We start from the raw sequence: 26016 nt of genomic DNA on the forward strand, positions 1-26016 counted from the left end.
TCTACAACTCCTCCAACTTTGGTGCTGTCAGGAAATTTACTAACCCATCCTTCTACACCCTCATCTAGGTCATTTATAAAAATGACAAACAGCAGTGGCCCTAAAACAGATCCTTGAGGTACATCACTTGTAACTGAACTACAGGTTGAATATTTCCCATCAACCACCACCCTCTGTCTTCTATCAGCTAGCCAATTCCCGTTCCAAACTGCTAAATCACCCTCAATCCCATGCATCTGCATTTTCTGCAGTAGCCTACCATGGGGAACCTTATCAAACGCTTTGCTGAAATCCATATACACCACGTCAACTGCCTTACCCTTATCCACCTCTTTGGTCAGCTGTTCAAAGAACTCGATAAGGTTTGTGAGGCACGACCTACCCTTCACAAAACCGTGTTGACTATCCCTAATCAATTTACTTAGGGAACTGGGGAGAGTGATTGAACAAAGAGAACTAGAAGGACAGGCTCATAGCTCCTTGAAAGTGGAGTCACAGGTGGCAGAGTGGTGAAGAAGACATTCGGCATGCTTGGTTTCATTGGTCAGAGCATTTAATACTGGAGTTGAGATGTCTTGTTGAAGTTGTACAAGACATTGGTAAGGCCACACTTGGAATACTGTGCACAGATGTGGACACCCTATTGTATATCGGGTATTATTAAACTAGTACAGAGAAGAAATACGAGGAACTAGCACTAGTAAGTATCGTGGGGTGTAGGAGTAGAGTTAAGAGAGAAATCAGGAGGGCAAAAAGGGGACATGAGATTGTTTTAGCAGATAAGGCAAAGGAGAATCCAAACAGCTTCTACAAATACATAAAGGGCAAAAGAGTAACAAGGGAGAGAGCCGGGCATCTTAAGGATCAACAAGGTCATCTATGTGCAGATCCCAAGAGATGGCTGAGATCCGAAATGAATATTTCTCATCAGTATTTACTGTTGAGAAAAGTGTGGATGTTAGGGAACTTGGGGAAATAATGATGTCTTGAGGAATGTACGTATCACAGAGAAGGAGGTTCTGGAAGTCTTAAAGCGCATCAATGTAGATAAATCCCTGGGACCTGATGAAATGTATCCCAGGACATTGTGGGAGGCTAAGGAGGAAATTGCGGGTCCCCTAGCCGAGATATTTGAATCATCAATAGTCTCGGGTGAGATGCCTGAAGATTGGAGAGTGGCAAATGTTGTGCCTTTGTTTAAAAAGGGCTGCAGGGAAAAGCCTGGGAACTACAGGCCAGTGAGATCCACATCTGTGGTGGGTAAATTGTTGGAAGGTATTTCGAGAGACAGGATCTACAGGCATTTAGAGATGCAAGGACTGATTAGGGAGAGTCAGCATGGCTTTGTGAGTGGAAAATCATGCCTCACAAATTTGACTGAGTTTTTTGAAGGGGTAACCAAGAAGGTAGATGAGGACAGTGCAGTTGATGTTGTCTATATGGATTTTAGCAAGGCCTTTGACAAGGTACCACATGGTAGGTTGTTGCATAAGGTTAAATCTAATGGGACCCAGGGTGAGGTATCTAAATGGATACAAAATTAGCTTCTTGACAGAAGTTAAAGGTTGTTGTAGAGAGTTGTTTTTCAAACTGTAGGCTGTGACCAGCGGTGTGCGTCAGGGATCAGTGCTGGGTCCAGTGTTATTTGTCATTTATATTAATGATTTGGATGAGAATATCAGGTGCATGGTTAGTAAGTTTGCGATGACACCAAGATTGGTGGCATAGTGGACAGTGAACAAAGTTATCTCTGCGATGGGATCTTGATCAATTGGGCCAGTGGGCTGATGAATGGAAATCGAATTTAATTTAGACAAATGTGAGGTGATGCAGTTTGATTGATTGAACCAGAGCAAGACTTACTCAGTTAATGGTAGGGCGTTGGGGAGCGTTATATAACAAAGAGATGCATGTTCATAGCTCCTTGAAAGTGGAGTCACAGGTGGACAGAGTGGTGAAGAAGGCATTCAGCATTCTTGGTTTCATCAGTCAGAACATTGAATACAGGATTTGGGACGTCTTGTTGAAGTTGCACAAGACATTGGTAAGGCCACACTTGGAATACTGTGAGCAGTTCAGGTCACCCTATTGTAGAAAGGATATTACTTAACTAGAAAACATGCAGAAAAGATTTACTAGGGTGCTACCGGGACTTGATGTATTGAATTATAAAGAGAGGCTGAATAGACTGGGACTTTTTTCTCTGGAGCGTAGGAGGCTAAGGGGTGACCTTATAAAGGTCTATAAAATAATAATAGGCATAAATGAGGTAGATAGTCAATATGGTTTCCCCAAAGATAGGGAATATCTACCATTATGTCTGTCCTGGCAGATATATTTAAAATGTCGGTATCCACGGGTGAGGTGCCGGATGATTGGAGGATAGTTCATGTTGTTCCTTTGTTTAAAAAAGGCTCAAAAAGTAATCCGGGAATTTATAGGCCGGTAAGCTTGACGTCAGTAGTAGATAAATTATTGGAAGGAGTACGAAGAGATAGAATCAACAAATACTTGGAGAGACAAGGACTTACTAAGGAGAGTCAACATGGCTTTGTGCGTGGTAGGTCATGTTTAACCAATCTATTAGAGTTTTTTGAGGAGGTTACCAGGAAAGTGGATGAAGTGAAGGCAGTGGATGTTGTCTACATGGACTTCAGTAAGGCCTTTGACAGGGTCCTGCATGGGAGGTTAGTTAGGAAGGTTCAGTCGCTAGGTGTACATGGAGAGGTAGTAAATTGGATTAGACACTGGCTCAATGGAAGAAGCCAGAGAGCGGTTGTGGAGGATTGCTTCTCTGAGTGGAGGCCTGTGGCTAGTGGTGTGCCACAGGGATCAGTGCTGGGCCCATTGTTGTTTGTCATCGATATCAATGATCTGGATGATAATGTGTTAAATTGGATCAGCAAATTTGCTGATGATACAAAGATTGGAGGTGTAGTGGACAGTGAGGAAGGTTTTCAAAGCTTGCAGAGGGATTTGGACCAGCTTGAGTGGTTGGGGTGTGGAATGCACTGCCTGCTGTGATAGTGGAGTCACACTTTAAAACTTTCAAGCGTTACTGGATAGGCACGTGGAGCACACCGGAATGATAGAGAGGAGATAGCTTGATCTTGGGTTCGGATATAGCTCGGCACAATATCGAGGACTGAAGGGCCTGTACTGTGCTGTAATGTTCGATGGGACACTTTGGAAGGAAGGAATTTGACAAAAAAGTACTCAATGAATGGTCAGATACTGGGAAGTTTTGTGGAACAAAGGAACCTTGGTGTGTTTGTCCACAGATCTCTGAAGGCAGAAGGGCATGTTAGTGGGGTGGTGAAAGAGGCACGTGGGACACTTGCTTCTATCAATCGAGGCATAGATTACAAAAGCATGGAAACAATGTTGGAGTTGTATAGAACTCTGGTGAGGCCACAGCTGGAGCACTGTGTGCAGTTCTGGTCACCACAACATCGGAAGGATGTGATTGCACTGCAGGGGGTGCAGAGAAGATTCACCAGGTCGCTGCCTGGGATGGAACATTTAATTTATGAAGAGAGTTTGCGTAAGTTCTGGATGTTTTCATTGAAGCAGCAAAGACTGAGGAGCGACCTAACTGAGGTGTACAAGATTATAAGGAACATGGACAGAGTGGATAAGGAGCAGCTCTTCCCCATAGTTGGAGGGTCAGTCAGGGGCATAGGTTCAAGATAAGGGCAAGAGGTTTAAGGGAGATGTGGGGGAAACTTTTTTTACCGAGAAGGTGGTCTGGAATGCACTGCCTGGGAGGGTTGTAGAGGCGGGTTGCCTCACATCTTTGAAAAAGTACCTGGATGAGCACTTGACACTTCATAACTTTCAGAGCTATGGGCCAAGTGCTGGCAGATGGGATTAGGTGGGTGTAAGAGGAATTTTCTGAGGGTGTCCCCTCGGTGGGGGAGGGGGGGGTCTTGCACTCAGCTGAACTCACTGAACAAATACAGAGACCACAAAAGACAGCACGTAGTTCAAAAATGAAAGGAAATTTATTGCTAATACACATGTCAGGAAAAAAGACAGTCAATGAGTGCCGACTATCCTCCCTGACGTATATGTGAGATCGATATACTTTTCCTGAACATTTCGATCTCCTGCCCAGTTTGTTACTCAAACTGGAGGATCCAATTACAATATTACACATTATTAGCTTAGCCAATAATGCTCCACCTGTCAACAGGACTAGGAGCTCATTAGCCCAGAACAAAAGGAAGTTATTTCCTTGTTACTAAGAAATCAATGACATAAGCACGGTAAACTGAAGGATATTCTCTGGTACCTGTAAATTTTAAGTGGTAAAGGGAGTCAGTTCTCTTGCCTGAATCCCCCCTCCTCCCCATGTAATGACCTTGCCCTCCTCAGCCCCCTAGGCCATGCTCCCTTGGGTGCCAGTGCTGGTCCTGCCCCCAACCATCCAGGGGGCATTAATGGATTTTGTTCTCACTGCTATCACTTCTGGTGTCTGTTTGTGGGGACCATACATGATCCTCACCAGTGAGGACTTCAACCAGTGAGCAGAGATGGACAAGTGAGCCTGGCCAGTTGTGTCTGGGACCCCTTATGGCCACAAAGCCAATTTTGCTAACAAAGCATCGCGAGAGAAGAGGAACGGGTCACAAACCCCAATTTCCCCATTACTGGTGCCAGCACCCCATGAACCAAAATCCACTTCTCCCACACCAATCTTTAAGCCACGTATTCACCTCTTTAATTTTGTGTATTCTTTGCCAATTTGCACAAAGCTCAGGAATAATCCAAAGGTTATAACCTTTGAGATTCTGCTTTTTAATTTAGTTCTCAGCTTCAGCTCAGCGTGGCTGAGGGACTGGTGCAGAGGGCAGGGATTTCGGTTCCTAGATCATTGGGACCTCTTTAGGGGCAGGTGTGACCTGTACAGTAAAGACGGGTGGCACTTAAATCCCAGGGGGACTAATATCTTGGTGGGAAGACTGGCTAAGGCTACCGGGGGGACTTTAAACTAGAAAGGATGAGGGGAGGGAATTGTGATGGGGAGACTGGGACGGAGGAGGTTCGCTCCCAGGTACGGGAGGACTGCAGGCAGTATGAGAGGGAGGTTAGACAGGGGGTGGAGAAGGGAAATGCCCAGACTGAGGGGCTGAAGTGTATATATTTTAACGCCAGGAGTGTAGTGAATAAGGTAGATGAGCTTAGGGCGTGGATTGCTGTTTGGGAATGTGATGTGGTGGCCATTACGGAGACTTGGATGTCTCGGGGACAGGACTGGGTACTTCAGGTGCCAGGATTCAAATGCTTCAGGAAGGACAGGGAGGATGGCAGAAGAGGTGGTGGAGTGGCACTGTTGATCAGGGACAGTGTCATGGCTGCAGAGAAGGAGGATGCCGTGGAGGGACTGTCTACAGAGTCTCTGTGGGTGGAAGTTACGAACAGCAAAGGGTCGATAACTTTGCTGGGTGTATTCTATAGGCTGCCCAATAGTGACAGGGAAGTTGAGGTGCAGATAGGGAAACAGATTCTGGAGAGATGTATTAATAACAGAGTTGTCGTGATGGGAGACTTCAATTTCCCAAACATCGACTGGAATATCCCTAGGGTAAGGGGTTTGGATGGGGAGGAGTTTGTTAGGTGTGTTCAGGAAGGTTTCCTGACACAGTATGTGGATAAGCCTACGAGGGGAGAGGCTGTACTTGACCTGGTGCTGGCGAATGAACCAGGGCAGGTGATGGATCTCTCGGTAGGGGAGCATCTTGGGAATGGTGACCATAATTCTATCTCCTTCACGATAGCATTGGAAAGAGATAGGATCAGGCAGGCTAGGAAGGTGTTTGTCTGGAGTAAGGGGAGATACGAAGAAGTCAGGGAGTTACTTGGACAAATAAACTGGAAGGAGGCGTTCTTAGGGAGAAGTACCGAAGGAAGGTGGCGGATATTCAAGGAATGTTTGTCTGGAGCTCTGCATGGCAACGTTCCGATGAGACAAGGGGGTTTTGGTAGGTCGCGGGAACCGTGGTGCACGAAGGCTGTGGTGAACCTAGTCAGGAGGAAAAGGAAGGTGTACAAAAGGTTCAGGGAACTAGGAGATGTTAAGGATCTTGAGGAGTATAAGGACTGTAGAAAGGAGCTTAAAAGGGAAATTAGAAGAGCCAGAAGGGGTCATGAGAAGACCTTGGCGGGTAAGATTAAGGAGAATCCCAAGGCCTTCTATAAATATGTGAAAGGTAAAAGGATGAGAAGAGAAGGGATAGGACCTATAAAAGGTGAAGGGGGTAAGGTCTGTGTGGAACCAGAAGAAATGGCAGAGGTGCTTAATGAGTACTTTGCCTCAGTATTCACGGTGGAAGCTGATCTGGGAGATTTTGCTACGGATTTGCAGCAGATGGAAAAGATTGAGTTTGTGGATATTAAGGTGGAGGATGTGTTAGAACTTTTGAATTCTATCAAGGTAGATAAGTCGCCGGGACCAGATGGGATGTACCCCAGGATACTGTGGGAGGCGAGGGAAGTGATTGCAGAGCCCCTGGCGATGATCTTTGCGTCGTCAATGGAGACGGGAGAGGTTCCGGAAGTTTGGAGGATTGCGGATGTAGTTCTTATTTTCAAGAAAGGGAACAGAGGTAGCCTGGGAAATTACCGACCAGCGAGTTTGACCTCAGTGGTTGGTAAGCTGATGGAGAGGCTTCTGAGGGACAAGATTTACGAGCATTTGGAGAGGTTTGACATGATCAGGAATAGTCAGCATGGATTTGTCAAGGGCAGGTCGTGCCTTACAAGCCTAGTTGAGTTCTTCGATAATGTGACTGAACACATTGACGAAGGAAGTGCCGTGGACGTGGTTTACATGGACTTCAGCAAGGGGTTTGATAAGGTCCCCCATGCAAGACTTCTTGAGAAGGTGAGAGGGCATGGGATCCAAGGGGCTTTGACCTTGTGGATCCAGAACTGGCTTGCCTGCAGAAGGCAGAGAGTGGTTGTGGATGGGTCTTTTTCTGAATGGAGGTCAGTCACCAGTGGAGTGCCCCAGGGATCTGTTCTAGGACCCTTGCTGTTTGTCATTTTCATAAATGACCTGGATGAGGAAGTGGAGGGATGGGTAAGTAAGTTTGCTGATGACACGAAGGTCAGTGGTGTTGTGGATGGTCTGGAAGGATGTCAAAAGTTGCAGCAGGACATAAATAGGATGCAGGACTGGGCGGAGAAGTGGCAGATGGACTTCAACGCGGATAAATGTGTAGTCGTCCATTTTGGCAGAACCAACGGGATGAACGAGTACACTATCAAGGGCAGGAGTCTTAGTAGTGTTGAAGAGCAGAAGGATCTTGGGGTCCGGGTCCACAGGACTCTTAAATCGGCCTCGCAGGTGGAAGAGGTGGTCAAGAAGGCGTATGGTGTACTGGCCTTTATTAATCGAGGGATTGAGTTTAGGAATCGGGAGGTAATGCTGCAACTTTATAAGACCCTAGTCAGGCCTCATTTGGAGTACTGTGCACAGTTCTGGTCGCCTCACTATAGGAAGGATGTAGAAGCTATTGAGAGGGTACAGAGGAGATTTACAAGGATGTTGCCTGGACTGGGAGGCATGCCTTATGAAGTTAGGTTGAGGGAGCTGGGACTCTTCTCCCTGGAGAGACGAAGGTTGAGAGGCGACCTGATAGAAGTTTATAAAATGTTGAGAGGAATAGATAGGGTGGATTCTCAGAGGCTATTTCCCCGGGTTGAAATGGTCGCTACGAGAGGACACAGATTGAAGGTGCGGGGAGGCAAGTACAGAAGTGATGTTAGGGGTAAGTTTTTCACTCAGAGGGTGGTGAGTGAATGGAATCGGCTGCCGTCGGTGGTGGTGGAGGCGAACTCGCTGGGGTCTTTTAAAAGACTTCTGGATGAGTATATGGGGTTTTATGGGATTGGGGGTTATAGATAGGTGTTGATGTGATCGGCGCAACTCGTGGGCCGAAGGGCCTGTTTGTGCTGTAGTGTTCTATGTTCTATGTTCACATATTCTCTGCACAGAACCTCTTTCTGAATTCTTCCTCTATCATTGATCCCCACATGAAGCACCTCCATTCCCCTTCCCCTGGCCACCCACTGCAACGTCCTCTCTCGCCCTGAGGAGATGTCTCAAATCCTGGTATCATCATCTGGACACATGCTCTTTATTGTAGAGGACAGTGTCAATCTCCCTCACTATCCCTACTACATTGCATTGCTATTACAGCAAGTTTATTCTTCAAACAGCTCAGTCAAGTTACAACTATGTTATTATTCCCCACATGTGATTGTTGCTGCTGCCTCTATTCTTTAATTGAATGCTCATTCCTCGGGGGTGATTCTCCCAAAAGAATTCTAAGTGCCGAATTTATATGAAAACTGGAGTAACTCCCATCGATTCTTTTTAGTGTGGTTTTCAGAATAAATCTTCCACTTCCTGAACACTGCAGAGAGCCCGAGTGAGATTCACTCTGAAAATCAGTGGGCGTGGCCTATTCCCACTGGAAAGGCTGGCAGCATTAGCACTGGGTGAGCCATTGCGCATGTGCCGATCTGTCAGAATGGAGATTGGCACACGCACAGTGGCCCTGCACTGCTGGGCAGCCCCGCAACCCCACATCGCTGCACCCTCCCACCCACCCCCCCCAGGTCCCCATCCCCCATGGACTCCATCCCCTTGGCACTGCCTGATGCCCGGTGGGCAGTGCCGAGGTGCCCCTTTGGAATGGCCAGTTTGCTCCTTGGGACCCTCTGGACAGTGCCAGCCTGGCTACCTGGCACTGCCTAGGGGGCCACCCTTACCCTAACCTCCTGTAGGGGCCTCAATGATTTCTGTTCCCTCCAGTAGTGTCCGGACACCTGCTCCCGGTTAGTGGGCGCTATCGTAAACCCCGTTGGAAGGAACCGCTCCTGGTGGAGGAAAGGGAGGTGCTTGCGGGTCTGGAGATAATTCAGTCCTGGGCTTGCTAATAAGATGGAAATTTTTACTTGAATATTTAAATCAGCTCTGTGCTGATTTCCAGCACGAAGCTGATGATGCCAATAAGTTCAAAGCCGGAGACGTGTGGAGACCATGGAATCTGCCATGTGGCCTCTGCTGATGCCCTCCCACCACCGCCCTCCCACCACCGCCCTCCCACCCCCCCCCCACCCCCCAACCCCACCCCACCCCCCCACCCCACCCCCAACCCCCCCCCACCCCACCACCCCCACCCCACCACCCCCACCCAACCCCCCCACCCCACCCCACCCCCCCAACCCTCCCCCCCTACCAACCCCCCCCGCCACCCCCCCCCCCCGCCACCCCCCCACCCCCCCCCCCCCCGCCACCCCCCCGCCACCCCCCCGCCACCCCACCGCCACCCCACCGCCAATAAAAACCTTTCTATATTTCCACCTGAGTTTTCCTTACTCCTAAATTACCGACTCACAGCCCCTCCTTTCTATAACCCACCGGTAATACAACTGGATAATCTTGGGCCCATTTTTCATCCACTTGAATGTGTAAAGGCCTTCACTTCCTCATTAAGACATCATTTTTAATGTAATGATACTCCGTTCTACACTCAGGATCTTTCCTGTCCTTACCATGTATTACAGAGGCGAAGCTAAATCTATATTTATAAAGTACATCAGAAAAGTATCTCTTTGTTTGCTACTTTTAATCCCATACTTTTAACTGTCTCATCAAACCCTCACAACAGGACAGAGTGGTGTTTTTCAATATTTTGTACAAATTTCACACCGAGCTGTGATTTTCCTAATAAAATCTTCATTTTTTTTCTCAAGTGCTTCAACGAATCACAGTAAAACCTTCAGCCCCGGATGCGAAATCTGTCCATGAAAATTCTGAATGTTTTTTTCCTCCAGATTCTTCACTCGCAGAAGTGAACAAGATTTCCTGAATTCTTTCATGATACATTTCTGGCTTTAGGCAGTAATGCCTGACCCAGAAAAATGTGGATCCGCAGCCTGGCCAAACAATCTGACTCTGTTGTTCTTCATATTCTTCATAGAGGTAGAGAGATTCTTTCCACTTAGAAGGGAAACAAGAACTAGAGGACACAGCCTCAAAATAAGGGGGACTCAGTTTAGAACAGAGTTGAGGAGGAACTTCTTCTCTCAGAGGGTAGTGAATCTCTGGAATTCTCTGCCCATTGAAGTGGTGGAGGCTGCCTCGTTGAATATGTTTAAGTCACAGGTAGATAGGTTTTTGGTAGGCAAGGGGATTAAGGGTTATGGGGAGCAGGTGTTTAAGTGGAACTGATCCGCTTCAGATCAGCCATGATCTTATTGAATGGCGGGGCAGGCTCGAAGGGCTAAATGGCTCCTGCTCCTATTTCTTATGTTCTTATATCTAATGTTATTTGTGCTTTATTCATCAAATACCTGCAAAACAGCAGAGGTATGTTACTAGAAATCATCTGTCCTGATGAAAAGGCTGATTCCAGCTGTCCTGCCTGGGTGGACTTCTCTTTTGGAAGTTAGTGTCCTGTCATCTCCAAACCTGAAGCACATGGAGCTTTCATACTTCTTGATCTTCTGCCCATGTCCCTCATCAAGAAACTCCAGGTAGCAGTGAAGCCAGTCCACCCTGCACACTGTGGGAAGCGCAACTGTTATCTAAAACTTCAGAGTTGAATGAATCAGCCGTCAAAATACTGCGGATGCTGGAATCTGAAACAAAAACAGAAAATGCTGGAAAAGTTCAGCAGATCTGACAACCTCTGTGGAGAGAGAATAGAGCTAATGTTTCAAGTCTGGATGAATTTCCAGCATTTTCTGTTTTTGGATCACAACACATTTGACTGGATTCAAACTCCATGATCGAATCAGTACCTACATGGTAGCTCCCACCTCCACCCACACCTCAACAACTATAACAAAAGGCCCAATCCCCCAAATCATTCACATTCCACTCTCAAAGCACTTTACTCCGAATGTTACTCTTTGCTGATAATGATGAAGTTAAAGCCGTACCTCCTTTCTTTCAGGGTGATGAGGGAACCATGTTCACATCTCAACTTGAGCCATGCCCAAATGGTTTTGCTTCCAAGATGACCAAAGCCTTTCTTTCTTCTTTCTGCCATTTGATGACTTAAATTTGTCATCAGCAGATCACTGCTTTACCTTCTGATCGGAGAGACAAAAACTTTCTTCAGCAGCAACCAATTATCAAAGATTAATATTCCTCCTCTGCTACCACGCAAAGATCAATAATAGTTTCCTGTGGTGGAATCAGACAGAAGCCTGTCTTTTACCTTCAACAAGTTTATTTTTCAAACAGTTCAGTTGCGTTACAGCCTCCCACACGCTGAACTGTTACAGCTGTCCTTAACAATTCAATTGACTTAAAAATGTAATTGTCAAAAGATACAAATGCTAAGACATTGACACAAAAGACAAGGCTGAAATATTTGCTACAATCTTCAGCCGGAATTGCCAAGTAGATGATCCGTCTCAGCTTCCTCCTCCAGCGGTCCCAGCACCACAGTTTGTGAATCTTCAGCTAATTCAGTTCACTCCAGGTGATATCAAGAAACAGCTGAAGGTACTGGATATTGCAAAGGCAGTGGGCCCTCATAACATTCTGGCAATAGTACTGAAGATTTATGACCCAGAACTCGTTGTGCCCCAGCCAGGCATTTCCAGTACAGCTACATAACTGGCATCCACCCAGCAATGTGGAAAATTGGCCAGGTATGTCTGTCATCAAAAAAAGCACAAATCCAACTTGGCCAATTACCAGCCCATCGCTCTACTCTCGATCATTGGTGTTATGATCAATAGAGTTATCAAACCACACATTAAATTGTAAATGTTAGGGCCCTGGGGAGTATTTTTGAACAGAGACATTGAGGGGTGCAGACAAATAGTTCCTTGAAAGTGGTGTCACAGGTAGACGGTGATGAAGAAGGTATTTGGTACACTTGCCTTCATTGGTCAGAGCATTGAGTATGAGAATTAGGATGTTACATTACAACTGTACCAGATATTGGTACTGCCATATTTGGAATACTGTGTACAATTCTGGTCACCCTGCTATAGGAAGGCTGTTATTAAACTGGAAAGGGGGAAAAACAGATTTACAACAATGTTATTAGAATTGGAAGATTTGAATTATAAGGAGGGGTTGGATAGGCTGGGACTTTTTTCCCTGGAGCACAGAAGGATGAGGGGTGACCTTATAAAGATTCATAAAAAAGGCGTCACGGTAGCACAATTGTTAGCACTGCTGCTTCACCGCTTCAGGGACCTGGGTTCGATTCCTGGCTTGGGTCACTGTCTGTGTGGAGTTTGCACATTCTCCTCGTGTGTGCATGGGTTTCCTCCAGATGTTCCGGTTTCCTCCCACAGTCCAAAGATGTGTGGGTTAGACTGATTGACCATACTAAAAATTGCCCCTTAGTATCCTGAGATGCATCGGTTAGAGGTATTAGTGGGTAAATATGTAGGGATATGGGGGTAGGGCCCGGGTGGGATTATGGTCGGTGGGATCTCGAAGGGCCGAATGGCCTCTTTGTGTGCTGTAAGGTTTCTATGATTCTGTGATAAAATTATCTGCGGTATAGATAAGGTGAATAGCCAAGCGTTTTTTTCCCAAGGGTAGAGGAGTCCAAAATTAGAGGGCGTAGGTTTAAAGTGGGAGGGGAAAGATTTAAAAGGGACATGAGGGGCAACTTTTTCATACAGAGATAATGTATGTATGGAATGAGCTGCCAGAGGAGGTGGTAGAGGTGGGTGCAATTTCAACATTTATAAGATATTTGGACAGGTACATAGATAGGAAAGGTTTAGAGGGATATGGTCTAAATACAGGCAAGTGGGATTAGTTCAGTTTAGGAACCAAACTGGTTGGCATGGTCAAATTGGGCTAAAGGCTTTGTTTCTGTGTTGTATATCTCTATGACTTACTCGACAATAACCTGCTCACTGATGCTGTTTAGATTTCGCCAGAGTCACTCAGCTCCTGATATTATTATAACCTTGGTTGAAACATGAATAAAAGAACTGAAGCTAAAATGTGAGGTGACAGTGTCTGCCCTTGGCATGAAGGTTGCATTAGACAAGTATGGCATCAAGGAGCCCCAGCAAAATTGGAATCAATGGGAATCAGGGGGAAAGCTTTCCTTTGGTCAGTGTCATACTTGGCATAAAGGAAAATGATTGTAGTTGTTGGAGGTCATAGAACATAGAAAAACTACAGCACAAACAGGCCCTTCGGCCCACAAGTTGTGCCAATCATATCTCTACCTACTAGGCTTACCTGTAACCCTCAATCTTATTAAGTTCCATGTACTCATCCAGAAGTCTCTTAAAAGACCCCATCGAATTTGCTTCCACCACTGTTGCCAGCAGCCCATTCCATGCACCCACCACCCTCTGAGTGAAAAACTTACCCCTGACATCTCCCCTGTACCTACTCCCCAGCACCTTAAACCTCTGTCCCCTTGTGGCAGCCATTTCAGCCGTGGGGAAACAGCCTCTGAGAATCCACACGATCAATACCTCTCAACATCTTATACACCTCTATCAGGTCCCCTCTCATCCTTCGTCGCTCCAAAGAGAAAAGACTGAGCTCTCTCAACCTATCTTCATAAGGCATGCCACCCAATCCAGGCAACATCCTTGTAAATCTCCTCGGCACCCTCTCAATAGCTTCCACATCCTTCCTGTAATTAGGCGACCAAAACTGAGTGCAGTACTCCAAGCGGCATCTGACCAGAGTCTTATAAAGCTGCAGCATTACCTCCTGACTCCTTCATCAATGACTTCCCTTCCATTGTAACATTAGAAATGGGGATGTTTGCAGATGACTGCGCAATATTCAGCACCATTTGCTTAGGCAGTAAAACTCTGGCCGTTATGATTGCTGAATCCCCTCTATAGGTTACCATTGACCATGAACTGAACTGGAGTAGCCATAAAAAATCTGTGACTGCAATAGATGATCAGAGGTTGGAATTATGTGGCAAGTAACACATTTTCTCTGACTCCCCAAAGCCTATTTGTTATCGACAAGTCAGGGATGTGATGGAATACACTCCATTTGTCTGTACGATTGAAGGTCCAGCAATACTCAAGAAACTCAACACATTGCAGGTCAAAGCAGCCATTCACCACCTTGAGCATTCACTCCTTCCACTTCAAACGTACAGTGACAGCAGTATATACCATCTACAAGATACATTGCAGCAACTCACCAAGGCTCCTTCAACAGTACCTTCTAAACCCATAATCCCTACCACTTAGTAGGCCAAAAGGAGCAGATGTATGGGAACACCACAACCTGCAAGTCACTTACCATCCCAACTTGGAAATGTATCACTGTTCCTTCACAGTCACTGGGTCAATATCCTGGAACACCCTCCCTTACAGCACCATAGGCATACTAATCTGCATGGACTGCTGTGTTTCAAGAAGGCAGCTCACTACTCAAGGAAAATTAAGGAAACATTGGTCTAGTTATCACTTCCTTAAATTATCATAAAGCAAGATTAGACCTAATTGCACCCAGATCATTTGTAGGTAATCTAATTTTCAAAACTAGCATCTGTTTAATGTTGTGTCATACCTGCTGATATATTGTTGTTAAATTGTGAAATGCATGGGACATAAAATTCTCTTCTCAATTTATTTATTTTGCAAAGTGCTGGAAGGTTTATGGATATAAGCAGTTACGTATGGTAACAGGTATAGATGAAGAATTAAATCAATAATCTAACAGAAGTTATAATAATTAATTTATTGCATTTTTCAACTTGAAAGGCGATTGGAAAGTAAAAGCAACACAATTTGATATCAACTTCTTTTTCTTAATGTCACCTAGAATCATTTTTTCTCTTAGTTACAAATGAACTATGACAAGCACGTTGGAAATCTCATTGTTCATGTTCTACAAGCCCGGAACCTTGCTCCAAGAGACAACAATGGTTACTCAGATCCATTTGTTAAGGTTTATCTTCTACCAGGCAGAGGGTAAGGAAAGTATCTTATAAACTATATTGCCTTTGCAAAATCAAACATTACTTGCCCGTTGCGCTTATTAAAAGGCTTAGAGTTGAAATTAGATTTTTTTTTGTACAGTGCAGTTAAATAATGTTCATGGAGTTCAAGTCTTTTCATGAAAAAGTGTTTATGGATTGTAAAAGCCATTAAGGTGCAGGTCAGCGTTCATTGCCAATCTTTGTAACCTTGACTACACTCTAAAGTTCTTTGTGCACATTATTCACATTGAACCCAGAAGCTGACTCTGGACCAATTAATTAACAGTTGTGGATTTGTAACTTGTTAAAACCTTGTAAAGGGTTATGACTGCGGATAGGTTGAAATTTAACTGCAAGAAAAGATTTTAAACTGGGGTGGAGACAGTGAGGTATCTGATTGTCAATGCCTTTATCATGAACTGCACAAATTGATTTAATGACATATTTATAATTTTAGAATGTGCAGAATGGTCAAAGAGAAAGTACAGAGGTGTTTCCGATGACAAAACTGCATTGGTCATTATAAAGATTAACTGTGTATTTCTGTGAGAATGTAAGCATTTTATCGATAATGCTTATGCTCTCCTGTTTTAATAATACACTTTAATTTTCTATAGCTGTTGATTAAATTAATTAAGGTAATGCATTGCGGTGAATTTTCCCGTTCCGCCCGCCACGGGAATCGTAGCAGGGTGAGGGGCGGATTATGAGAAGATCCATTGACCATGGGTAGGATTTACCGGTCTTGGGGTGAGTGCAGACAGAAAATCCCGCTGTGCGTGTGGCATGGCATCATCAGCGTATATCAGGTCAATTCAAGCATTTTGGACTCGTTACATGAAAGTAAAATTAGATACCAAAGTTAGACAAAATGTGAGAGCAAAAATGCCAGCCGTACAACTGATAATATTCCCAATCAACCATCAGCTTCACAAAGTTCAGGAATTCAGGCTGACTGGATAGTTTTCCGTCAATCAAAATAAACCAGAAAACCAGTTTTTCAACAAGCAGATTTGGTTCCTCTGAAATGTATAGCTGCTAAATAAAGAACTAATGTTACTTTAAAATCAGGCACAGCAAATGATTTAGACAAGCTGCTGCTATTTGATGCCGAATAGCCAATTGCCGTGACTGATCTCACTATAGTTACAGGTGGAAGGTGGGCTAATTTATCAAAACAGCTCAGTAAGTACCCAATGAAATGGTCGTAGCCAAATTCATCAATGTCATAAAGACAAATCAACCATCGTCACACAGAATGGCAGAGGAGGCTCGATGGGCCGAATGACCTACTCCTGCTCCTCTGTTCCTAAGTTTAAAGAGGATTACTGATCCTATCCTGTCACTCTTGTCATTGCTTTTACATAAATGATAAAAAATTGACTCTATAAAGTGTTTAGTAAGAATTAAAAATTGACTAGTCTGCCACGACAGGGTGCGTATTATTAATATTTTTAAGGGTTCATGGGCTGATGAGCCATGTTATCTAAAGGGGTTCCCACCTTAACACTTTGTTTATATACTTTCTCATTCTTCAGATTTGCATTTGATGTGGTTTAATTCTGAATAAATATTTTAATTAAAGTTTATTGTTTAATGTGACAACTCCAGCGTCCCACTGGAAGCAATGAGGGATATTGAGGCTGTGTGCCCCTGGGGAAAGGTGGTCTCGGGCTATAAAGTGAGGGCCAGTTGTTGTACTTATCCTGAATATTAAATATTTAAGCGTGAAGCATTCCTTTATTTGGCAAATACGAAACAAACAATTGCCACCTGCAGCGGAAACATTTATAGAGACAGAGGGACTTATCTCCGTGGAGCGACTTGAAGGAACCATTCCAATGAGTTAGGAGAGAAGTTAGTGCTTTGACCCAAATTACTTGTCAAATCTGAGTGACCAAAACTTGAACAATCAGCAAAATACTGCCGACATTTTCACTTTCCCCTGCAAATCCTGTGGGATCTGGATATATTTTGCAATGGGTTTGTGAAATTAGGTATAATTTAACAGCACAGAAATCATTTTTAGCGACTGCCTCAAACTCCAAGGCCGAAATTCTCTGACCAGGCTGGAATTCTCTGACCAGGCTGGAATTCTCTGACCAGGCCGGAATTCTCTGACCAGACTGGAATTCTCTGACCTGGCCGGAATTCTCTGACCTGGCCGGAATTCTCTGACCAGACTGGAATTCTCTGACCTGGCCGGAATTCTCTGACCTGGCTGGAATTCTCTGACCAGACTGGAATTCTCTGACCTGGCCGGAATTCTCTGACCAGACTGGAATTCTCTGACCTGGCCGGAATTCTCTGACCTGGCCGGAATTCTCTGACCTGGCCGGAATTCTCTGACCAGACTGGAATTCTCTGACCTGGCCGGAATTCTCTGACCAGGCTGGAATTCTCTGACCAGACTGGAATTCTCTGACCTGATCGGAATTCTCTGACCTGGCCGAAATTCTCTGACCAGACTGGAATTCTCTGACCAGACTGGAATTCTCTGACCTGGCCGGAATTCTCTGACCAGACTGGAATTCTCTGACCTGGCCGGAATTCTCTGACCTGGCCGGAATTCTCTGACCAGACTGGAATTCTCTGACCTGGCCGGAATTCTCTGACCTGGCCGGAATTCTCTGACCAGACTGGAATTCTCTGACCTGGCCGGAATTCTCTGACCAGGTCGGAATTCTCTGACCAGACTGGAATTCTCTGACCAGGCCGGAATTCTCTGACCTGGCCGGAATTCTCTGGTCTGGCCGGAATTCTCTGACCAGACTGGAATTCTCCGATCTGGCCGGAATTCTCTGACCTGGCCGGAATTCTCTGACCAGGTCGGAATTCTCTGACCAGGCCGGAATTCTCTGACCAGACTGGAATTCTCTGACCAGGCTGGAATTGTCCGACCTGGTGGAACTGAGGAGAAAATAGCGAGGCATCTCGAGGAGAATTGTTTGATAGAGCAGACGCAGCATGATTTCATTAAGGGGAAGTCGTGTCTGACAAATTTACTGGAGTTCTATGAGGATGTGTCTAGGGCGGTGGATAGAGGAGAGCCGGTGGATGTGGTCTTTCTTGATTTTCAGAAGGCGTTTGATAAGGTGCCTCACAAGAGGTTATTACAGAAGGTCAGGGGGCATGGAGTTGGGGGTAGGGTGTTAGCGCGGATAGGGGATTGGTTGTCAAATAGGAGGCAGAGAGTGGGGGTCAATGGGTGCTATTCGGATTGGCGGTTGGTGACTAGTGGGGTGCCCCAGGGGTTGGTGCTGGGGCCTCAGCTATTTACCATTTATATAGATGATCTGGAGGAGGGAACCGAGTGTATGGTGTCGAAATTCGCTGATGACACCAAGATTGGTGGAACGGCAAATTGCGCGGAGGGTTTGGAGAGTCTGCAGAAGGATCCAGATAGGCTGGGCGAATGGGCCAGGAAATGGCAAATGGAATTTAATGTTGGCAAATGTGAGGTGGTCCACTTTGGTAGGAATAATGGTAGGAAGGATTATTACTTACGTGGCGAAAAACTGCAGCAGGTGACGGTGCAGAGGGACCTCGGGGTCCTTGTGCATGAGTCGCAAAAACCCAGCTTGCAGGTGCAGCAGGTGGTCAGGAAGGCGAATGGGATGCTGGCCTTCATCGCGAGGGGGATTGACTATAAAAGTAGGGAGGTCTTGCTGCGGCTGTATAGGGCATTGGTGAGGCTGCAGCTGGAGTACTGTGTGCAGTTTTGGTCGCCGCACTTTCGCAAGGATATTTTGGCCTTGGAGGGAGTGCAGAGGAGGTTCACTAGGCTGATACCGGAGTTGAGGGGGTTGAACTATGAGGAGAGGCTAAATAAACTAGGCTTGTACTCGTTAGAGTTTAGAAGAATGAGGGGAGATCTCATTGAGACGTATAAGATGATGAATGGGATGGATAGGATAGAGGTGGAGAGGCTCTTCCCGCTCAGAAAGCACAGTAGGACTAGAGGGCACAACCTCAAGATAAAGGGGGGGGGCGGTTTAGAACGGAGTTGAGGAGGAACTTCTTCACTCAAAGGGTGGTGAATCCCTGGAATTCTCTGCCCGTTGAAGTGGTGGAGGCTGCCTCGCTAAATATTTTTAAGACGCGGGTTGATAGGTTTTTGATAGGCAAGAGAATTAAGGGTTATGGGGAGAGGGCGGGAATGTGGAACTGAGACAGGACAGATCAGCCATGATCTTATTGAATGGCAGGGCAGGCTCGAGGGGCTAGATGGCCTACTCCTGCTCCTATTTCTTATGTTCTTATTAATTCTGTGATCTCACCGGCAGCTGGGATTCTCCAGTCCTGTTGGAGTGAGCAGAGATTTGGCTGAGCGCCAAGTTCTTCATTCTCACTGGCAGTGATAGTGGGCAAAGGGAACCAGAGAATTCCAGCCTACATTTTGAATATTCAGTTTAACAACCAACCAAAAGATTATATTGAGGGAAAAGGGGAAGTGTCCTGGAACACTAAATGGAAAAAAAAATATTTTTAGAAACAAGGCTGCCATCGTACAATCTCATTCAACAATATAAGGGGATTCCTTGCCTCACGAAGATGGAACTGAATAAGTACTCTTCCTGTTTCTATTCTGCTGCCTCCATTATCTTGACGTAACAATAATTTAAAGCAAAGTGAAATCTGAAACAAAACCTGAACATTCTAGCAAATCCCAGTAAGTCTGGCAGCGTCAACGGAGAAATAACCAAAGAAGTAGCAGAGGAACCTTGAAGACAGGAGAGGGGGAGCCCATTGAGCCCTTGGAGCCTACTCCACCATTCATTATGATTATGGCCAATCATCGAACTCCACACCTCAATCCCACTCCCCCCACCCCCACCCTCTCCCGCCAGTATCCCTTGGTTCCTTTTGCCTCAAGAATTGTATCTAACCCCTCGGAAGCGAGCAATTTTTGGGCTCAATTCCTGACTTCTTTTTGGATGAAGAAATTTCTCAGTCCTAAAAGTTCTACTCTGTAATTTTAGACTATGATCCCAGGTTCTGGACACCCCCACCATCAGGAGCATCCTTCCTGCATCTACTCTGTCGAACCCTGTTAGAATTTTATAGGTTTCTATGAAATCCTCCCTCATTCTTCAAACTCTAGCGAATATGATCCTAATTGACTCAATCTCTCCGTACATGACAGACCTGCCATCCCAGGAATCAAACTGGTAAATCTTTGCTGTACTCCCTCTATAGCAAGGACATCCTTCCTCATTGGAGATCAAAACTACACACAATATTCTGTATGTGGCCTCACCAAAGCCCTGTATAATTGTAGCAAAACTTCTGTTCTCGAATCTTCTCGCTATAAAGGCCAACACACCATTTGCCTTTTTTACTGCCTGCTGCACTTGCGTATGTACCTTCAGTGACTGGTGTATAAGCAGCCCCAGGTTAATTTTGTGTCATCTGCAAGTTTGGAGATATTACATTTAGTTCCGTCATCTAAATCATTGATATATATTGTGAATTGTTGAGGTCCCAGCACTGATCCCTGCAGAATTCCATTAACCACTGCCTGCCATTTGGAAAATTACCCATTTATTCCTATTCTTTGTTTCCTTTCTGTCAACCGCAGGGTCCTAGAGGTTCACAGCATGGAAACAGGTCCTTCCACCCAACTTGTCCATGCTGCCCAGTTTTTACCATTAAGCTTTTGACCCACATCCTCGATATCCATCTTAACCATGTAACTGTCTAAATGCTTTTTAAAAGACAAAATTGTACCCTCCTCTACTACTCCCTCAGGCAGCTTGTTCCAGACACTCACCACCCTCTGTGTGGAAAAAAAAATTCCTATGGACCCTTTTGTATCTCTCCCCTTTCATGTTAAAACTCTGCCCTCTAGTTTTAGTCTCCCCAACCTTTGAGAAAACATGTTGACTATCTAGCTGTTCTATGCCCCTCATTAGTGTATAGGCCTCTATAAGATCACCCCCTAAGCCTCCTACACTCCAGGGAAAAAAAAAGTCCTTTTCTATCATGATTTGATTAGTAAGTTTACGGATGACACAATGATTGGTGGAATTGCAGAAAGTGATGAGGACCGTCAGAGGATACAACAGGATGCAGATCTCCAAGAACATTAATAGACAGAGGGATCTGGGTGTACAGGTACACAGGTCATTGAAAGTGGCAACGCAAGTGGAGAAGATAGTCAAGAAAGCATATGGCATGCTTGTCTTCATTGGCCGGAGGATTGAGCCTAAAAATTGGCAAGTCATGTTGCAGCTTTATAGAACCTTAGTTAGGCCACACTTGGAATATAGGATTGGAAGCTTTGGAGAGCGTGAAGAAAAGATTTACCAGGATGTTGCCTGGTATGGAGGGCATTAGCTATGAGGAGAGGTTGGAGAAACTTGGCTTGTTCTCACTGGAATGATGGAGGTTGAGGGGTGAGCAGATAGAAGCCTGCAGGATTATCAGAGGCATGGACAGAGTGGATAGTCAAAAGCTTTTTCCTAGGGTGGAAGACTCAATTACTGGGGGCACAGGTTTAAGGTGCGAAGGGCAATGTTTAAAGGAGATGTGCGAGGCAGATGTTTTACACGGAGGGAGGTGGGCGCCTGGAACTCGCTGCCCAGGGGAAGTGGTGGAAGCAGATACGATAATGACTTTTAAGGGGCATCTTGACAAATCAATGAATAGAATGGAAATAGAGGGATATGGTCCCCGGAAAGGGTAGGGTGTTTTAGTTCAGACACGCAGCATGGTCGGTGCAGGCTTGGAGGGCTGAAGGGCCTGTCCCTGTGTTGTAATTTTCTTTGTTCTTTATTTAATCCTTTGAGCTTTAATTCTACAGCTAATCTCTTATGTGGGAATTTGTCAAAAGTCTTCTGAAACCATATTCCACTGGTTCTCCCTGGTCACTCTGCTAAAAAGTAAAGTTTATTTATTGGTCACAAGTATTCTTATATTAACACTGCAATGAAGTTACTGTGAAAATCTAGTTAGATCAGATTTGCTAAGTATGATTTCCCTTTCATAAACCCATGCTGACTCTGATTCTATCGCTGTTTTCCAAGTATTCTGCTATAAAATCTTTGGTAATGGACTTTACCCCACTACCAATGTCAGGCTGTGTCATATTTGACACACAATGTTAACTCTAGACCATAAGACATGAGAGCAGAAGTTGATCATTCGGCCCACTGAGTCTGATCCGCCATTCATTGAGATCATGGCTGATCTGAAACTCCACTTTCCTGCCTTCTCCCCATAACCATTGATTCCCTTAATTCTGCCTTCAAAGAAGCTACCAGACCTACTGAGTTTCTTCAGAAGTTTTGGCTTTTTATTTCAAAAAATAATTGAACCTGATATCTTTCAACATTACATATTTATCAGTGAAAAGTCCATTTGAAATCCAACTTGAACTAAAACTTCAATATTTTTCCAAACATCTACGCTGTTGAGGGAGACGTGAACATTTGTCCTAGAATTGAAATTCCACAGTATGATGATATGAGGACAGGATTGGACATTGCTCTCACTCACTCGTCCAATGTCAAAATAGCAGAGAGACAGACACACATTCTCTAGAATCTCCTCAGGCTGATGTGGAGCAAGGAAATAAAAATGTTCCTCTATTCATTCTACTAAAAATGTAATTATAAATGCTAATTTTGCTTTTGCTCTTGTCCTGTTTAATTACATTAAGTGTTAATTTTAATTAGTGTTCAGATTCTATCATATCCAAGGGAGAATGGTGGTAACTGTCTGTTTCATGTTACATTAGCTGTTTGTTTTCCTGTTCTAACCCAAGTAATTATTTCTTCTCCACTCCCACCCCTACATTTTAAATATGAATTGGTTCACATGCTCAGCTTACTCTCTATCTCATGCTGATTTGTCTTTGCCTCTGTGCATTTTCTTTATTTTCTATTTGCTCTGCTCCCTCCTCAACCTTTGGGCGTTTTCAGCCAAGTTATGGTTGTCCAGAATGCAAGGTAGTGTTTGCTATTTCCTTCTGTTTGTAATTTCTGCTGAGCAAGTTATGCTGACAAATCATCAGTGAACTGACTTTAGAGCTGGATTCTTTTGCACATTTGTATCTGTGGCATAACAAGCATTTTGTTTGCTCTACTAACCAATAATGTTCCTGATATTGTATGATACTTCCAAATATGAATGCACCTCTAAAGTTAGTCACTTTCTGACTTTAATCTGACTCTTTGTTCCAATAAGTTAGAAATCATTAAGCTTTCATGGAAATGATGCAATGGGAAAATGAAAAGCACTTTAATTCCTGCCTTAGTTACCCATATTTTATGCTACTTCACTTTTTGGTCTGAGGAAGATAGAGAAACCAAAGAAATATACATCTGGCACTAAATGTAAAACTTGCTTGTTTCAGTCTGAAACATCAGTTCCATCAGGTCAAATTGTCTTTTGGCTTTTGTAAAACAGCAGGTATGGAAAAATTTTGAGTTACAAATAAAACAAAACTCATAGAAGTAAAACTTTTCCTTATATTGGCCACATATCATTGTATCGATGAAGAATTTAATGTAAAAACCCTGTCAGCTGCCAATACCTGAAAATATAGCAACGTTTCCTTTTGAACAGCTGAACATTCTCATTCCATCAGTTAGCATACAAGCTGGATAATTAAACTGAACTTTTTCTACCTACCTGAAGTATAAATATTATCAATGTGCATGTACAGTACACACCAGATGAAATCTGACTATTCACTATGATTTTATACCTGCTCAGTTTCAAATCCTGTTTAGCTGAGGCATCCAAACTAAAGCCTATGGGTCAAATTTATCTCCACAATCCCACAAGGCCATTTATAAAATCAAAATAACTTGATTTTTTTTAGCAATAGCCTTTTTTTCCTTCTGCCCTGTTCCAGTTGTGTGTCTGGAGATTTGAAAAAGGTTGTAAACTAATTGGTGGGTAATTGCTAAAGCAAAACCCAAAGATTTGCCCCATGTTGTGATATTTATGGCCCAAAAAACAGAGAAACTTCTTAACTGAGGCATCTGTGATACTTGACAAAAGGAGATGGGTCAACATTTAACATTTCAGAGCAATAAATGTGTGGGGAGCAATTTTTTGCCTTTCCATTATCAAATTATAAATTGTGCATTTCCTGTACAAATTGTAAACATTCTCTTTTTAGTTATCATTGCCAAGTGTACATAGATCACATGTACCAATGTCAGCTTTTGTGTTTTGTGTACTGAGAAAGCATATTAAAGAAATGATCCAAAACCTAGCAGATCAATGTGATGAAATTAATGAAAGTCTAGGTATTTAAATTGTGTTTCTTGTACAGTATGATTTTAGACAAATTGCTTAACAAAATGTTATACTTTGATTCCAAGCTCCTTCATTTTATTTGTTGTTATTAGTTAATAATTTCTTAAAGGAATGAAATAAGGTGGAAACAAATGTCAGTGAGTTCTTTTAAAATGAAAACTGTGTTTCCATTGATAAGGTGCATGATAAAAAGATTCGAAATTCATCTTCAATCTTTTGATTTTTTCAAAGCCAGACTGCTGGCTCCCAGTTGACCATTTACAATACAGTCAGAATCAACGCTTTCTTGTCAAAGGTTCCAGTTTATTAAATATTCCATGCATGATGGGAAAATAAAGGATCCAAATAAAAATGTTGAATTTGGGACATTCCCACATAATTGATGTTCTGTTTTCTTGGCTTGCTGATTTCCTAATGTTTAAATTATAACTGAGCTTTCTCGTTACATAACACTGGGTTAGTTTGTGATAGCCCAGAGCAATTTTAGATTATTTCTTCTGTGAGAAACAATTCCAAATTTCTCTTTAGTGGTTCTTTCCCAAAGAGCAATATGATTCCATTTAATCTCCTTATATTAGAAATGTAGATGAATGCAATTAGGAGTCGGCACTTCCATATACCTCAGTGACCAATCGTAAATTTACCACAGACACTGCAACAGTCCCAGAAGGTAATTCACCACCTTCTCAAGGGCAACTCGGGATGGGCAACAATGCTGGTCTAGCCAGCGATGGCAACATTCCATAAATGAATTGTTTAAAAATCCATTGATATCCACACTTGATGCAACTTCACAGTAAGGATCAAATTTTTCCTTGTCAGATATTAGGGACAGGGTTCAGTCGAGGTGAGTGGCCAATGGGCATGATCCCAATTAAGGATAGAGGAACAACAAAGAACAATACAGCACAGGGACAGGCCCTTCGGCCCTCCAAGCCTGCACCAATCATGTGTTCCTAACTAGGCCATCCATTTGTATCCCTCTATTCCCAGTCCATTCATGTGGCTATCGAGATAAGTCTTAAATGATCCTAGTGTGTCATAGAACGTAGAACATAGAACGTTACAGCGCAGAACAGGCCCTTCGGCCCACGATGTTGCGCCGACCAATTAAGAAAAAAGCAATGACCCTCTAACCTAAACCAATCCCTTTCCATCCATAAACCTATCCACGGATCTCTTAAACGCCCCCAAACTAGGCGCATCTACAACTGCAGCAGGCAGGGCATTCCAATCCCTCACCACCCTCTGGGTAAAGAACCTACCTCTGACATCCGTCCTATAACTACCAGCCCAACCATTTGGATGAGAATATAGGGGTCATGGTTAGTAAGTTTGCAGATGACACCAAGATTGGTGGCATAGTGGACAGTGAAGAAAGTTATCTCCAATTGCAATGGGATTTTGATCAATTGGGCCAGTGGGCTGACGAATGGCAGATGGAGTTTAATTTCGACAAATGCGAGGTGATGCATTTTGGTAGATTGAACCAGGGCAGGACTTACTCAGTTAATGGTGGGCTTTGGGGAGAGTTACAGAACAAAGAGATCTAAAGAGTACATGTTCATAGCTCCTTGAAAGTGGAGTCACAGGTGGACAGAGTGGTGAAGAAAGCATTCGGCATGCTTGGTTTCATTGGTCAGAACATTGAATACAGGAGTTGGGACGTCTTGTTAAAGTTGAACAAGACATTGGTAAGGCCACACTTGGAATACGGTGTACAGTTCTGGTCACCCTATTATAGAAAGGATATTATTAAACTAGAAAGAGTGCCGAA

General features: G+C 44.1%; 1 protein-coding gene across 5 annotated transcripts in view; it reads left to right on the forward strand.

The window, feature by feature from the left end:
• LOC145355536 (protein piccolo-like) overlaps positions 1 to 26016 on the forward strand; it is a 480857-nt gene that overhangs the window by 400563 nt on the left and 54278 nt on the right. For 3 of the 5 annotated variants that reach the window (XM_080207784.1, XM_080207786.1, XM_080207787.1), the window contains 2 exons: positions 14828 to 14958; positions 22892 to 22918. In XM_080207784.1, coding sequence (XP_080063910.1) covers positions 14828 to 14958; positions 22892 to 22918 — 158 coding nt within the window. The remainder of the gene's footprint in view (positions 1 to 14827; positions 14959 to 22891; positions 22919 to 26016) is intronic. The other 2 variants (XR_013889002.1, XM_080207785.1) reach the window with 2 other exon arrangements.

Source organism: Carcharhinus amblyrhynchos, chromosome 19 (genome assembly GCF_965287045.1).
Source record: "Carcharhinus amblyrhynchos chromosome 19, sCarAmb.v2.hapA, whole genome shotgun sequence".
NCBI lineage: Eukaryota > Metazoa > Chordata > Chondrichthyes > Carcharhiniformes > Carcharhinidae > Carcharhinus > Carcharhinus amblyrhynchos.